The sequence below is a fragment of the Vigna unguiculata genome, chromosome 10, assembly GCF_037176805.1.
Source record: "Vigna unguiculata cultivar grain cowpea cultivar isolate G323 ecotype 2 chromosome 10, ASM3717680v1, whole genome shotgun sequence".
In the NCBI taxonomy this organism is placed as follows: domain Eukaryota; kingdom Viridiplantae; phylum Streptophyta; class Magnoliopsida; order Fabales; family Fabaceae; genus Vigna; species Vigna unguiculata.
Window position 1 is genome coordinate 2,166,016 of NC_140801.1, and position 18,262 is coordinate 2,184,277.

Genomic DNA, 18,262 nt, shown 5'->3' on the forward strand with positions numbered 1-18,262 from the left:
GGGACTAGATATTAATGGGTGGTCCGATAGTACCTAGATAGTGGGTGAAACAATAGACCCAACAAACAATAAATTTTCCTAGGATAGCCTCTATCTCATGGCTCTAATATCATGTTAAGGAGTGGACTTTAAGCCTAACTAAACTACCAAATCGTCTTGTAAGATAAGATTTGCACCAATTTATATATTGTACTTAAGACTGAGACTTTAAAATATATGAGTAGTGGACAACAGGACCACTCTCCCTCTCTTCTATTTATAATGAAGCAAGTACATGGAATATGAAAAGACTGCTCCAAGATACTAGGCATGATTAGATACAGCAGTAGATACGGCAGTAGATAGTTTCCCACACTCAACACCCTATACATAGGGTTAATGATACAATAGGTAATAATTCTAACAATTGTAAATTAACCTTATCTCTAGTTGATGTGGGACTTCCAAAAATCCTAACATCCTAAATGACAACCTTCAATTCTACCAATCATCCATAATCCTAGACGACAATCTTCATTTTTGTCAATCATCTCTTTGAAGGTAGCATTAATTGTTGTCATGATTTATCTTGTCATTCATTGCCTTTGTCTTGCTGCAACCACAATGGATTCAGTTGAAACAACTAAAATAGGGAAAAATAAATCCCAGACACATGGCTACTGAAACTAAGGGGGAAACCAGGACAATTGGTTCAACCCAATGAAGAAAAAGTCAAGAAAATGAGATCCTTCCTCAAGAAATTTGATAAACCAACAAGTACTTGTTCACTGGCATATTCATATTCAGGTACGTTTGAAAATTTTCCTTTAGTTGTTGGACTTAATGTTTCATATAGATTCTATAACAAATACTAGATACTTAATTTTGGCACCACTAATCACATTACACAACTACATAAAAATTTCTCCTCCTACACCCCTTGCCCTAGTAGTAAGAAAATATTCATTGTGTATGGCACTTCCATCACTGCAACCGGACAAGTTAACATAAATCCATCCACAACACCGAAAAATGTTCTTCATAGTCCCAAATTGTCCATTAGTTTAATTTCTGTTAAGAAACTCATGAAAGACCTATGATATAATGTTTTTCAAGATAATGATTATATGCTGCAAGACAAACATTTGGGGAGGATGATTGAACATGGTAGAGAATGAAATGGCCTCTATCATTTTGACAACTCAAATCTTTCCCCAAAACTACACAATAACAACAACAATTTTTCCACTTCCTCTGATTTAATAACGACCAACAGGGAGAAGATGCTTTTACAACATTTTCGTCTTGGTCATCCTTCTTTTGGGGTCATAAAATTGTTATTTCCTTCCCTTTATAATAAATTAGATATGGAGTCTTCATTATAATGTGTTTAAATCTTTTTCGTTCAGTAATAAAATGAACGGTTGTCCCTTCTATCTAATTTATATTGATGTGTTGGGTTCCTCAAATATCCCGAATTTATCTAGTGTTAAATGTTAATTACCTACATAAATGATTGCACTAGGGTTATATGGGTCATCTTTCTATAACAAAAATCCTAAGTCAGCTTTGTTGTTGAACATTTTTTCTCAATCGTAAGACATTATTTGGGTTGGATGTCATCATTAAAAGGATTTGATCTGATACTACAAAAGATTATTTTAATCATGAACTTAATTCCTTTTGTAGTAAGGAGAGTATCATTTACGAATCATTTTGTGTGAGAACACCACAACAAACGGGATTGTCGATAGGAAAAAGGGCATTTCTCACAATTAGAAGAAAATAATTTCTCTCTTATTCAGTCTCATTATATACAACTAATACATGTACATTGATTGGATAATTTCAAAAACAAGCACAACCTACTCTAGGAAACAAATCCTTGAGATTGTGGATGATATGCCAGTAATAAAACCAAGATACAACTAATATACAAAATTAAAACCAATAGAATAAAATCTGAAACTTCCTAAAAATTTCTTGATGAAATAAAATCTAAAACTTCCTAAAATATCTCAACACTCCTCCTCAAGCTGGTGAATAAGTGTTCTCCATTTCCAACTTGGATATAATTCTCTCAAAGTTAATGTTGTTTAGCTCCTTGGTGAGTATATATGCAAGTTGTCCTTGAGTAGATACATATAGGGTGAAAATCAAGCTAGTGTCATGCTTTACTTTGATAAAATGTCTATCCACTTTAATGTGTTCAGTTCTATCATGTTGTACAATGTTACACTCTAACTTTCTCTCAAGTAGTTGGATAAACTTGACTAATTTCTAGGTATAGAAATTCCCTTTGAAGTTGAGAACGAATGTAAAAAGATTTGGTTTCACAAAAAAAGTTACTTCCTAGAGGTAAAAAAATTTCATCTTGAAAGGTAATTATGATATCTAGAGACATACACAATAAACAATGAAAATACATTTAACAACTCTAGGATCTAACTTCCCATGAGACCGGTTACAAACATGCACACACACAACATATCAAAAAACCTGATTTTGAAGGCTAGACAGAAAGGGAACAAATAGAAAAAAGAAAGATATAGATTCAATACAACTAAGTCCTCCTATAACCCAAAAGGGCAATTGGTTTATAAGATAGGCAACAACAAGAACAATCTCTTCTCAATAAGATTCAAGGACCGTCATTTGAAAAAGAAAGGCTTAAGTAACTTCAAGAAGATACATGTTCTTTTCGTTAGATTAAATAGTCTTAAATATGATTTATTGTACTATGTGTTGGACCTAGTATCCAGGAGCATGCTTTAGAACTAGTTCCTAGGAGCATCTTCTAGAGTTCTCTTTCTTCTTCTCATCCATTGTATCTGATCTCAAACTACTATAAATATGAAAATCTAAGAGGAAAGAACTCATTCCCTCAAATTCATTCTAAATCTTCTTCACTTTGATCTCAAGTCTTTTCTTTCAAAAATGTCATTTTGTTGTGGTGTATCCACACAAGTAAGTTTATGAACAATACCATATTCAAAAAGGCATTTAGACATGCAATGATATATATTCCCTCCCATTATCAGAACACAAGTATTGAATTAACTTTCCAAATTATGTGTCTATCATGCAGAAGAATTTGACAAAGAAAGTATAAACTTCAAAATTTTACTCCATAATAAAAAATTTCATCAATAAAAGTGACAAATTATTTAGCACCAAATATTCTATAATTTGATGCCAACACCCAACATCAAAATGAACCAAATCAAAAGGATTAACACCTTTTGTAATACTAGGAGGATATGTAGCATAATGGTGTTTTGCAAATTGAGTACACCACACTTGAATAACTGAAAAGTCTCTTTAGAAAATAAAGAATAAAATATTAGGTTTAGAATTAGAACATGAAAGGAAAGATGTCTTAGATGACTACGAAGAAGTCAAATTTGAGAGGATTCAAAAGTAGAATAAGAATAGAAAAAGTAGATAATTGTTGTCTATTGATACTATCCTTAATTATCAAGTTTTTAGGCAATACAACCATCCTTGCTCCTTAACAATTTCAATCAGCCTTCATGTGACGAGTTCCAGAAAAACACAATGATAGGGAAAACAGAGTTGTAGAACAATTTAGATTAGGAGTAAGTTTTTGAACTGAAACAAGGTTATTAGAAAGTTTTGGAGCATGAAGGACATCTTTAATGCTAAGACATGGCCAAAGTGAAACATTGCCACATTAAGTTATTAGTACACAAGTCTATTGGCAATAGTAATGTGGTTATACGGTTAGTTGCACTAGAGTTAAGAACCCAAAAGTCCACACATAGTTTTAGAAACATTAAAAGAGGAATTGAAATTCTCACCAATCATTGTTAGAGACCAAGTACCAAAAGATGGCTTATTGATGGAATCAAAAAGAACTTTTTGGCATTCAACATCAATATGTAGAGCAGGCATGCATTCTTCAATTGAAGAAGATGAAGGAACCCTGCCGAAATTTTCAAAATCAAAAATTACCTGATCAACCTTCCTTGAGAACTGGCCTTTTAGTTCTGCCAAACAAATGAGAGTCTTCTTTCCATGTAACTTCAAGCAAGTTTCCATGTTGTGACAAGATTTCTTACAATGAGAGCACCAACAATTCTCCTTGCCTTTTTAGTTGAGTTAGATGTTTCCAGGGACCGGGTCTGAAGTTTGAAAGCCTTTCCCAAAACCAAGGCAGCTCCTTCAATGAAGGGTTTATTCATTATAACCATTTGCTAAGTCTCTTCACCTTGCACAATGTAGAAGAGAAAGAGAGGGAATTTTTCCTTCCAAGAATGTGTCCTAACAGAGTCATGTTCATGGTTTAATCCAGCTAAGAACTTAAATATTCAGGATCATTCAATAAAATTGAGCAAGAGTAGCAACAACCCTCTTATTTCCAAGCCTCAAATTCTGATATTGGTCCAACTAAATCCGTAGACCTTTCAATATTCCACAATATTCTGCATAGAGAGCACCTTATTTGGCACCTAAGATCTTATTTTCTAACTCCAAATAAGTAGAGGTGTCCTATCCCATGCAATAATTATTTCCAAGGTCTTCCCTTATTTCTCTGGCACTGGAGTATAATTTTGACTAATCTTTGTACTGAAGGATTCCAATAGCCGTGAGATAATTTGAGTCATAATTGTCCAAATTTTGAAAGTCATGGTTTTCTTGGGAAATGGTTTCCCCTTTATAGAATTGCATATGTTTTGAACGTATTGTGTGTATAATGCAGAGCACACAATATGTATTTATACTATTGAATAGAATCAATTACAATAAATGTACATAATAATATGGAATCAATCACTCTAATTTACGATATTATGTAACCGTTGATCTCCTAGAAATTTGTAACCACCGATTATATTATAACACCCTTCAATATAGTTAAGCCTACTTGTATCCTTCAATGTGCGTCTAATAAATTGAGGCCATTGGAGATGAGTTTGACCATTTAGATAGTTATCATCGGCCAAGTGTAGAAAACCAGCACTGTTTTGTGGGATTGCCATGCCAAAAAGAAGAAATTTATTTGCTAATAAAATACATATCCGAAGTAAGAGGAGAAAACAGAAATGTGAATGGTATCGTAAACAGTGCTCTTCCAAAGCAGACACACAAACTGAGGCAAAAAAACCAAACAGGGGTAGATTTAAAACCGCATCATCAGGGTAAACTTGATGGTTCAAGATCTACCCCTTTCTAATATAGAATTGCTAATAAAGAGCCGGTTCTTTTCTATCACATATATACTCCTAAGTCTAACAATTAATCAACTCCAATCTATTAATGAGTCCTTTCTTAACTAAGTTGGATCCCAATTATCATCAGATGGACAATATTTTAATGCAATGATGTGACTTCTACATAAGTCCTATACAACACTATCATTGAATGAATGTAGAACTATCACTTACATAAGGGATCTTCAAGTAACTTCTCATTGTTAGTACCAACATCAATCATCACAGGAAGTACCTATTGTAAGAAGAAAAAAAAGGTTTCTCATAAGTGATTGATCCCAAGGAAATGGTGTACTATCACTACCGTCGAAAAATGGTGCAATACATAGTATTGTTCCCAAGGAAATAGAAACATAGTTATTAGAAGACAAGCCAGCTAAGCAAGAAAATAACGGTTTCAAGACAGAATAAAAGGCAAAAAAAATGCTACCAGAAGCCACGACAAAATTATTGTTCAATTAAGCACAAAATAATAATACTCCAATGGAAGAACCATTTACTAGAAATTTTTTATGTTAAGGCATAGCCAATAGAAAAGAATTTGAGGATGAAAATGTTAGCAGCCCAGTACGGCTATTTAAGTACAATTGATCACAGCATTTACCAAACAACTCTGAGATATCATCGTTATCAAAAACATAACAAAGGAAATAATAAAACATTGAACAACAATGTACCCTTTGAGGATTTATCCCAGCAGCAGCAACATATAGATCAAGCTTCCCAATGGCAATTCCAATTCCTTGAACTCCAAGATCTCCAAGTCCCAGGATTCTGCTCCCATCAGTTACTACAATCATATCAACCTGAAAAAAATATCAAACGACACTTAAACAAATTAGTCTGTGACTTAGGTCATAAATCGGAAACAACTCCAATAAAAGGTGAAAATGTCACATTTTCAAGTATATTCAAGTGTTGGCAACGATATTAGTCATTCAATATTATTAAAAAATAAATTGCTACATGTATCTATTATATGACAAAATCTTGCAATCAGCACATGAAAAAGAAATAGGAACAGTTATACTTAAATATATTATTTAACAATATTTGTGTCTAGCTAAAAAACATTAGTACAAATTCTCACAATAATTCTCTCTTTCACATTATAATAAAGCAATACTTCGACAACAATGGAAACTCTAGAAACTGATCCATTGGATAATAATCAGAAACTGACCATTTGAAAGGGTTATTATTCAGGCAGTTGTGTGAAACTGCAAGGATGTTACACCTTTGTGACAGTGCTGCTATGCATTCAGTTTGTTCAATATTGAAATAATGTTTAATAGGAGCAACCACGAGTAGTTATGCCATGTGGTGTCTGAATCAAAGAATACTTTATTCAATTGATTGAGTTAAAACACTAAATTAGCCTCTATATATAGAGAATTCTGATGCTAAAGTATTAATTAAAGAGAGATCTCCAGAATCTTTTAACAACTTGTAACAATACTCTTGATCTCTAGAATCTTCTCATTCAATTTAATATTTTTTCAAACGTCTCCATCATATTTTTCATTTATCTCTAATGTGTCTTCTAATACTATTCCAAAAAATCCTTTTGAAGTGGAAATCTGTGGCGGAGAGACTTTTCTCCTATTTGTTGCTCCTTTCATCTTACTCGACAACATCTCATTTTCTTCTCATTTCAATTCTTAGTTTCTAAGATTTACATGGATGTACAAGATAAAAGTAAAAATGAAACTACATCCTAGACCTGACCAAACTACATGGTAAGTAGAATAAGATCTGAGCTGGCCTAATTCCAACTCAATTTTCAAAGAACAAACAATTTGAGCATTTAAAAAAGTAAATGCATTTAAATTATATTAATACATGTCTATTAAATTTAAATCTACAGATGAAATAAAAGTCAGTGGAAACAATGATTCCAGGCAAATTGTTGAAAGACAATTATGCTCATCTGTAAAAACAAGATGAACATTTAAAACCATTAATACAAATTGGTGAAGTATTGACATTTAAGATACACATAAAAAAGTACTACCTAAAATTTTATACAGAAATAACAGATAACAACCTGCTCAGCTGGCCAGTTATACACCATAGACATCATTTCACCACGATCCTCGGCACTGAAGTACATTCCTCTCGGTCTTCTAAATAGTCCACTATAGTTCTGACATACAAGGCCCACTGTTGGAGTGTACACTATAGGTGCATATTCCTCTATTTTGGCAATCAAAACCTAACAATACAAGAAATGTCATTGAAGAAAATATACAATACAAATTTGTGGTTACAAAAAAGAAGTATGATGCGGTATAAAACTCTTACTCATCATAAGTTATGTGAATTCCAACAAAAATACTAGTTTTGACACGAATGTAGTCCTAATACCTGAAATTTCAATTTTCTTTATATATATAATTCATTAATTGATATCAATACAATAATATCCTGCTCCAGAACATAACCTAGGTCTGACTAGCCAGTCCCAACCTACAATCCAGCTACTACCCATTTTGGAATTGGCATCCTAGCTTGGAACTGACTGACAAATGGCTACACATCATATTAGTGATATTGATGTAAAAACATTCAGTGATTCAACTGGATGTTAGTTTTCTGTTTTCTGTAACCTGTTCAGAAGGTTTTAGAGTCTATATATACTAGGCTTGTATTCTTTGTTATCATGAAGTGAAATAATATACAAGTTCAATTTTCATTTGTCTTATCCTTGTCTTATTTTCCTTTCTTTTTCTGATAAGGTACCAAAGTCTCAAACTCTCTAACCCCTCAAGTTCACTTATGGCATGGGCATGGGCATCATGTCCCATCAACATTGGACATAGTGAGAACTACTCACCAACAATTCTCAATGTGGCTCTCCTACCAACATACAAATGGCTGACAAAGGAGAACCACCAACCTCCTATATACACTAGTGCACTGCTTCACCATGTAAATTTTTCCCATTCGCTTACACACTTTGTTTGTGGTACATAACTTCGGCATCTGAATATCTACAAGTAGTCACCGCTACTGCACCGCATCACAATGCTAAGATCACAAACAATCAGACCAGACCTTCTTTATCTGACGTAGCACCAGTTCACATGAGCACCATAAAAGAACATATTCTAAATGCAAACATTGGATTTGAGAACTTTGTTCATAGGTAGAAGCAAGCAAAACACATTTCAGGCCTTGCAATCTTTTAATATAATGGGAATCATCTTTTCACATACATGATAGATGTTTAATCTCACATTGACTAGAGATAAGGCAAATTTATAATATATAAGTGCGTGTAAACCTTACCTTTCAAGTCAATTTTGTAGGATTAAATTAGACTTAAAATTCATTCCTTAATATATTATCAGAGCTTGTTTAAAAATCTATCCTACCGAAATTAATTATTTGTTGAGCCTATAGCGCCACTCGCTATACGACCACCTATACCTATTTAATCTCACGCCAAAAATGTATATGCCTCGACATGAAGGGAGGGTGTTGGACATCCCACATCGACTAAATATAAAGTTAATTTCCAGCATATAAGTTGATGCAAACTTCATCTTACTATCCGGTTTTGTAGATTAAGTTAGGTTGATAACTCCCTTTTTAATAGTAGTGTCAATTTATCTAAGCCACATTAAAATTAGTTATTTTACCAAATTTATACTTGCTCTCCAGAAAGATTTCACTTACATTGTAATGTCAGAATTGCTTATTTTCCTTATCTCTATGATAAAATAATAAACTATGAATATCTATCCAATCCATCTGTACTACTCAAGAAAGAAACCCCTTTCCTTTCCAATTGTGAATACACACAAGTTTATTTTATATCACCCTTATATCTTGATAATAACATTTCATTCAAATAAAAGAAAAGCATAGAATCAAAGAATAAAAATATTACACAAAAGCATACTATAAACAAAAGAGAAATTAAAAATGCAAGAACCGAATGAACTTAGGAGTCCCTCAAATTACTGCTCAAAAAAGAAATACCGGTCCCCCACCCTCGGCAAGACCTTTCACTTGAGCAACACATGAAGCCCGGACACGTCTCATCAATGGGCGTGTCCCGTGTCCGACACGTATCGGCACCGACACTCGTATGACACTCGTACGACACGTATTAATAAAGTGTCCAATTTGAAAGACATGTTTTTGTCTTTAATATGATTTTGACATGACTCCAACACAATATTAATAACCACAAATTCAATGATTTTCTAAAAAATTCATAAACTTGTAAATTTATCACTTAAGGTTCTATTATAATTATAAAAATAAGGAAAAAGTATTATATTATCACTACTTTTCACTTTTTTTATATTAGATAAATAAATTAGATTCATTTATATGTTAGTTGACAATGTGTTAGTTGAAAGTTTGAAAATAATATGTATATACATGTCGTGTCCCGTGTCCCATGTTTTTTCAATTTAGCCGTATTTTCGTGTCTGTGTCTGTGTCATATCTGTGTCTGTATCCGTATCCACGCTCAAATAACTTCTAATGGAAAATGGTTCTAGTTTATCCTATCTTTTCATTAAAAGTAGTTATCATTGCTAATGATGCACAAACTTCTATAAATTTTAAGGAATTGTAATTACAACTCTTAAGTAGACTTTAAACTTAACTCAACACTACAAAATCGGCCTGTGAAGTAAGGTTTGCTCCCACTTATATCTTGTAAATTGTCATTATTTCTAGTCAATGTGGAATCTCCAACACATACCCCTCATAACAACACATCTACATCTCGAGCATATAACTATATATTTGTGGGCGGTCTATTAGCAGCCTGATAGAGAGTGGTATGATAGACCCAACAAACAACAAATCTCACTAGGATGGACTCTAAATGGCTTTGATATCATCTTAAGAAGTGGACTTCAAACCTAACTCAACCCTACAAAATCGGTTTGTAAGATAAGGTTTACACCCACTTATATACTGTAAATTGTTCTTACCTTTAGTCAATGACATATCCAACACAAATTACCCTAGTAGAGCCTAACTCAAACTCCAACAAAAAACTCATAATGTTGATAAGGGATGCAGATTGAATCAAAATTTACTTGCCATTGAACTCTAAAAATAAAATAGAAATGTCATAGTAAAAAACCTTGCATGGCAATTGCACTTATATTTTGTCTTAATAATCTATGTAGTTGTAATTTTATAAGTTAGAGGGTAACCTTAGTAAGGGTTGTGGCTGATTTACAGCTAAATCGTCATCAAATTTTTCAAAATAAAATTGTTGGTTATCAAAAGAGTGCAATAGAAAACAATGAATGTACACATACCTTATAGTACATAGTCTCATTCCTGTCATGCAAGCGATTAAGTATTCGCCACTTGGCCAATGCATAAGGATCAGAAGGCCCATCTCTTGCTTGAACTTCAAGTCTCTTCAGATCAACCACTATTAACACAAGAATTTTAGTTAAATTGTAGAATACTAACAGGAACCACAATAATAAATAATTTTATGGTCTTTGATGAGTACTTCACAAATTTATCTGGTTTTTCCATCTAAAAGAAAGTGAATCAGAAAGAATGAGAACATACAAAATTGTATACATTTCGTTAACTTTTACAATACAACAGGTTCAAGAGTATTTATAGCTAAACTCCATTAAAGAAGGTAGTCGTTAGTCATGACTAATAGCTTTATTTAATTGATACAACAAAGGGATGTTAGCAATAACAACTCTAACTAATTCACATAACCCCCTCAAACTCAAGGGGGTTTCAGAAGAAAAACACTTCACATTAGGCTTCCTCTAAGAAAAGAAAAAAAAAAACAAGGCGATGATTCAGGACTGCAATGAGATAGATAGAAAATTGGTAGGTCATAACCTTTTCTCCCACAAAAGAAAACATCAATCTCAATGTGTTTTGGTGTCGCTATGAAACACCACATTACGACCAATAGACATAACACTTGACCATCACAAAGAAGAGCTAGAATAGTAAATGGAACTTTCGATCCAGTGAGCAAAGCAAAAACCTATGTCAGTTCAGTAGAAGTCTGAACCAATCTTTTGTACACAACCTTTGTGTTGTTAGTTGAATATTAAATGCAATATTAAAAGATGTTGATAGTATATCAAAACTATTATTAGAAGTTATTAGAAGTTATTAGAAGCTCTTAGAAGATTCTAGAGATCTCTTGTAATTATTACTTTTAGGTTTGAGATCTCTATAAATAGAGAAGTTGATGTACTGTTTTGTGTGAATTAACAATACAGTAAATTCCTCTTTCTTTCAAATTATTCCTTTGAAGTTGGTATCAGAGCTCCCGATCTAGGGAGCCCTGCTTCTGCATTTCTTCTTTTCCGTCTTAGTTACGGTTCTCATTAGTGTTGTCCGAAGTGCAGCCATTTCTTTTATTATTGGGTTGCCTGAAGTACCCCAAGTTGTGGTTTTGTCATTGTTGCTACTGCATCACTGTCGTTGTCCTCTGCTGCATCATTACTGTCGTTGACGCTGCTGCATCACCGCTGTTGTCGCTGTTGTTGCATCACTGCTATTGTCGCTACTGTTATTTATTTTATTTTTTTTGGCATGGCAACTCCACTAAGCAATGTCGATCTTCCACAATTGTCGGATGACAACCGCCTTAATGGTCGAAATTATCTCCAATGGGCTCAATTTATCAGACGCACACTAAAGGGTACGGGAAGACTCAATCATATTGAAGGAGAGGCCATTTCCCCAAATAATCCCAATTTTCAGATTTGGGATAATGATGACTCATGAATCATTACATGGTTATGGGGATCCATGACTACAGAAATCAGTAAAAATTATATGTTCTACTCTAGTGCCCGTGAAATTTGGGAGGACCTTGCAACTACCTATTCTATGCGACAGGACATCTCTACGTGCTACGAATTAGAAAGCAAGATCTTTGGTGTCAGGCAAGGAACTCTCTTTGTTTCAGAATATTATGGAAAGTTGAAGGGTTTGTGGATTGAGTTGGACTAGTATCAAAACTTGAAGCTTGAAAATAGCAAAGATGCTATTACTCTTGCTCAGTTTGTTTAACGATCTCGGATATTTAAGTTCTTATCAGGATTGAATCCTAAATATGACCCTGTTAGGGCTCAAATTCTTGGGAAGGAAAGACTTCCTTCTCTTTCTGAAGTCTTCTTCATTGTTCGAGGTGAGGAGGCTCGTCGAATGGTCATGATTATGAATGAGACCTCCACCGAAGGAGCTGCCATGTTTTCCGGAAAGACTTCCAAACCTGGGAATTCAAATCTTAGCTTAAGAGGTAAGGAAGAGCATTGGTGCTCTCATTGTAAGAAATTTGGTCACACCAAGGACACTTGCTTCAAGCTACATGGAAAGGAGAAAGCTCTCAATCGTCTAGCAAAATTAAAGGACAACCCTCAAGGAAAGCTTATCAGGCCTCTTCAGATTCTGAAAATCTTGACAAGACACCTTCTTCCTCTTCAATTGAGGAAGGAATGCCTACACTACGTGCTGAGATTGAATGTCTAAAAACTCTTATGGAGTCAATAAGTAAGCCACCTTCTGCTACTTGCTCTCTAACCATGACTGGTAAGAACTCTAACTCTTCTTTTAATGTTTCTAGAACTATATGTAAGGACTCTTGGGTTCTTGACTCTGGTGCAACAGACCATATGACCCCTCATTCATCTCTTTTAATGTCATTTGTTACTCTTTCTGATAACCACATTACTATTGCCAATGGGACCCATATCCCAATACATGGACGTGGAAATGTTTCTCTTTTGCCATCCCTTAGTCTTAAAGATGTCCTTTATGTTCCAAAACTATCTAATAACCTTATTTCCGTTCGAAAGCTTACTCATGACCTAAATTGTTCCATAACCTTCTTTCCCACTCATTGTACTTTTCAAGATCTTGCCACGGGGAAGACGATTGGAGTTGTTAAGGAACAGGGAGGATTGTATTGCTTTAACAACTTGGAAACTAAGAATAGTATCGGTAGGCAAACAACTACCTCTTGTCTCCAGTCTTGCACTTCTTTTGAGTCTTCTCAAATTTGGCTTCTCCACTGTCGTCTAGGACATCCGTCATTTTCTGTTTTAAAGTCTATGTTCCCTTCCTTGTTCACCAAAGAGTTCATTGAGTCATTTAAATGTGATGTATGTCAAATTGCAAAGCATTGAAATTACTGGAGGGAGCATTAACTTTCTACCTGTGGGACGACCAAGATATTATATCGGGAGCAGGATATTATATGGTTGCACCTGAAGTAGGATGATAGTCATCAACTTCAGATGCTTAATCAACCAAAAAAAGCCTTTAAGTGACATAGACATGCTAGAGATGCAGACCGAAGATGTAGTCCATGAGACAAAGTACCCTTAAGATACCTTACAATTCATTTAACCACAAGCCAATGAGATTCCATTTATTTGGGCATAAATTGATAAACTATATTGACAACAAAGTTGATTTTTGGCCTAGTGAAAGTGGTATATTGTTGAGTACCTATCACTAAGCAGTATAGAAGTAGGATATGAAAGAGATCATCCCCAAATTTAGATAATTTGCAATTAAAAACCATAAGAGAAGAAATGGAATGAGCATCTACCATATGTATTTTGTGAAGCAATTCTTAAATGTATTCACCTTGAGTGAAAGCAATACAATGGTCTGGAAAATATTTGATTAACAAAGAAAGTAATCTAGATGAGCCAATTGGTTTAAAACACATGGATTGGGTCAGGCCCAATAACATCTAATTTAACCTAATAGGCACACCTGGGCAGCAAGGTAAAACAGGTTTACCCACATGGTAAATCCGATTCGCCACGCCTTATTGTGGCAGTAGCTTGGAAACCTGTTACCGGTTTCCACCATGACCGAAATTTGATAACACTGACTGTCTGCCATTATATTTCGGCTAGATGCTAAAAAGTTTCAGCATAAATGGGCAAAAATATGCAATACATTTAGCACCAGCCTCTAGATCACTTATTGTAGAAACTCAAAGAAGAAACATAACAACAAAATATTTAAAATGAAATTAGTAAAAGAAAACAAAAAATAAGGCAATTAAAGGAGTTCTCCTTGAACTGTTTCACGCAGTCCAAAGCAGTAACACAACAACACCTCATTATTTACCATTTCATATAATAAAGTTTTAAAATAGAACAAAAGAGCAAATCACAGTGTTTCAAAAATACATAGCAATTCAATCTCTATATATTTGTAACAAAAATTATCTACAGAGCAATTGAGGGGCATGGAAACAAAATAAAAGCGAAGGACGATTTTATACCATAACATATGTAACAAACTAATCTCTTAGTGTTAAGAAATGGACTTTAAGCCTAACTCAATCTTACAAAACTGGTTTGTAAGGTGAGGTTTTCACCCACTTATACATTGTAAATTGGTTTTATCTCTAGTTGAATTAGAACTTCCAACATACCCTCTCAAGCCGAGACATATACATCTCGAGCATAAAATTAGACATTAATAGGTGGTTTGATAGGGGGTGGAACAATAGACCCAACAAACAACAAATTTTGCTAGGATAGACTTTAACTCATTGCTCTGATATCATGTTAAAAAGTGAACTTTAAAACTAACTTAACTTTACAAAACCGACTTGTAAGGTGAGGTTTGCACCCATTTATATATTGTAAATTAGTTTTATCTCTAATTGATGCAGGACTTCCAAAGCATTCCTAGAAACTTAAAAACTTCTCGAATATTTTTTTTTAGAAAACATTAACCACTCTTGATTTTATTTACAAGGGTGGTCAAGGTAACTTCAAAAAAAAAGAAAGAGGGTTTATGTAGTTTCATTAAATCTAAGAGTTATGTGTACTTAACCCTAAAAAAAAGATTATTACATAATATGACAACCAAAAACACAAGATCAGAAAAAACAAAATCAATTTGTCAATCCCTCTAAATGTCACGAAGAAACTACTAAAAAGGTATCATCAAGGTGAATATCACTGAGAAGAAACTGAACCTATCTTATATGACAAATGTAAAACCTTCTCCATACAACATTCAAATTCATATGTACAAAGTGAACTATTGACATGTCATGCTCCCTTTCTCTTGCACAGTATTGAAATTGACCAACTCATTGTGGAGAGAGTAGACAACCAACACACCACATTCAAGACACTGAACATAGAAAAACAAATGCCTGTACTTTTATAAACATGTTAAAACACCTAAACAGAATATATCACAAGACAAAGTGTTACTATTACACAAAAAAGTCAAATTATTTTAAAAAAAAATCATTTTATTTATTATGAAAGGTACCATGAACCAATAGATAAACGAACCATGGCAGAATCCTTGATTTGAATAACCTGACCTACCTAATTCCCATTTAATGGAAAAATGAAGGATGGATCTAAATCATTAACACCACTCTCAACATTATGCGAAAACAAAACTACCACCAAGCACAGCAACATGGATTTGATAACATTGGCCTAAGACTACAGAAAATAGAAAAACATACTGAAGCGTTCAATCTGTAGGTCAGGAGACATAACATTTGGGGGAAGCAGTCCACGTAGATCAAGACGGTCTCGTTCTGTCATGGAAAAAGCTGTTCCCTAATTTTAAACATCAAAGTTAATAAAATACTAAATTATATAGAAGTTTATCGGAAACAAGAAAATACCCACGAAAGGAAGAAAAGGTGATGCAAAAACTCAATATCAAAAGCTTAAATTTAACAATCCGGCACATAAAAACATACTAGACTGAAATATAAGAATGCAGGAAATATAAGAATTCATGACCACTTTCTAGCCTCAAGTAAACAAGCAGAAAACAAGGATGATTCATTTATGGATTATAGACTCTAAAGAATAACTTGGGTCAAGTTATAAGAAATGGGTTGTGCCTAGTTTCAAATGCAATAGCAACTGCATCAACCACGTTCATCTTCAACTCCTACAAACTTGTTACTAATAACCCAATCAGAACTGCTACCGGTTTAAACTAGTTTACATTAAATAACCTACCTATTTATCACAGATCATACCAAAGAGGAAACCCACCTAAAAAGACCCATGACCAGGAACATACACAATGCCTCAAACTATACACACAAAAAGTCCATTTCATATAAACAAAATTACAAAACAAGCTAACAAAAATAAATAAAATTACTTCAAACTTGCTCTAAGCAACAGCGCATTCCCAAAGCATTTATTAAACAAATTGAAAACTTCAAATTAAGATAAAAGTAACAAAAATAAGCAAGCAGCATTATGAAAGTAAGAAACAGCCTACCTGAAAGAATAGAATCACTGAAGACTTAATTAAATTATCATGACTAAAGAGGGTGGCAGCACTTATTTTCATCTTATTTGGACTCATCTGTGATAATAAGCATTTGCAGAGCATTTCTCATACGCACTTAAATTGTAAATAATAAAGTAAAATGAATTGAGTTTCTCCTACAAACTAAAATTGACTTATGCACTTAACCTTTATTGAAGATATTTCATTTAACTTCTCTAAAAGCTTAAGTGCATATATTATTCTAAGTTCATAAGAGAAACTTATTTTTTTCTCCTGTAAGTGTCTATAGAAAAAATTATCCAAAGGAGTCTAACTCAAACAATATCTAAAACCATATGAGCCATTTTAATTTTATTTTAATGATCCATAACTTGAAGCTTAACTTCAAACTGTTACTTGATTTAAGTTATTCAGCACACAATGACTAATTAAAATTCAAAAATTGTTCGCCACCTCTTAAATTTAGAAAAAAAAAATGGTGTCTGGATTAACTTAGCAACACCGAAGCCTCAATTAGATTATTCTGACTGGGATCTCATTAGGCTATACTTATTTACTCCTTATTTGAACTTCTCTATAATAATAGGCATTTGTAAATCATTTTATGCTAGTTTGGAGAACTTATAAAAATATCTAAAACTAATGTAAGCTGTTTTAAGCTTATTTTCATGATCTAGGAACCAGTCTTAATACTTCTCCAAAAGCGCTTACAGAAAAAGAAAAATGAATTAAACATCTCCTATAAACTAAAACTAAATTATGTACTTCAGCTTTTGGACAGAACAAACCAGATAACCTCAATAAAAATAAGGTATATAAGATGGTTTTAACCTATAAAAACTCCACAAACGCAATTCATTTTGCCTCCTTATTTTTTTAATGTGTAATTGTTCATGGATAAGTTTATTTAAATAAAGTCAATCCGAAGCTTGAACATATCTAGACCTTCAAATTACCAAATGCTCAAGATATTCACCCAAACAATGCGTAAACAAATTGCAAAACTATTAATCACCTATTAAAATTTCAAAAACAAATAGTTACGTGCGCGAACTAGCTTATTTTCTATTCAAAACAACTTATACAATCGAAATCATCATAATCTCATCGATTTTTCCAAAACATAAATAGAAAATCGAAAAAGAGAGAAATACTTTATTGAACCAAGGATCGTGGAGGATGTCGAGGCTGCGTTTGTGGACGATGGAGGGACGGTGGCCCTCGGTCGTGGTGAACGGCCGCGAAAGCAGGTGCGCGCGGGTCACGTGCTGCTTCAGCAGCGACGACGACGCCCTCACGTGCTTCAACAACATCGCCATTTGACTCTGCAAGAACGAGATCTGATGAATGGCGCTATGAATTCAGTGACTCGCGTACTCCCACTTATTTGTGTTGAAATGAATAGCGTTGCGAAATTTGACAAAACGACCAATGGCGCTTTCTCAGAATTGAATTGGGCAGGTTGGGTGTGGGGACTGTTTTTTTTTTTTAATATCTTGTTATTTGTCTTTTTTTTTAATTTAGTTTTACTATTTATAAATGTTCCAACTTTATCCTAATTTTATTTATTTAAAATTAATTAATTTACTTTCTTCCTTTAGATTTATGTTAAGAGCTTTATATAACTATTTGGTCACACTTTAACTAACAGCTCCAACGACATTGACAACCATGATTTTAAGAAAATTAGTCTACACGATGAAACAAATCTCGCGCTGACAGTAACAAGTGTGCAACCAACTCACCATATATTTTAACATCCCAGG

General features: G+C 33.7%; 1 protein-coding gene across 2 annotated transcripts in view; it reads right to left on the reverse strand.

Annotated features, from left to right (window-relative positions):
- The window catches only part of NAD-ME1 (NAD-dependent malic enzyme 1), a 36,785-nt gene extending 18,830 nt beyond the window's left edge, over positions 1-17,955 (reverse strand). The window contains exons 1-6 of one of the 2 annotated variants that reach the window (XM_028051578.2): positions 17,651-17,955; positions 15,703-15,799; positions 10,508-10,626; positions 7,261-7,428; positions 5,891-6,019; positions 5,388-5,448 (exon numbers count right to left, since the gene is read on the reverse strand). In XM_028051578.2, the coding sequence (XP_027907379.1) occupies positions 5,388-5,448; positions 5,891-6,019; positions 7,261-7,428; positions 10,508-10,626; positions 15,703-15,799; positions 17,651-17,815 (739 nt within the window). In that variant the 5' untranslated portion in view covers positions 17,816-17,955. The remainder of the gene's footprint in view (positions 1-5,387; positions 5,449-5,890; positions 6,020-7,260; positions 7,429-10,507; positions 10,627-15,702; positions 15,800-17,650) is intronic. The other variant, XM_085668295.1, reaches the window with a different exon arrangement.
- Positions 17,956-18,262: the final 307 nt, after the last annotated feature.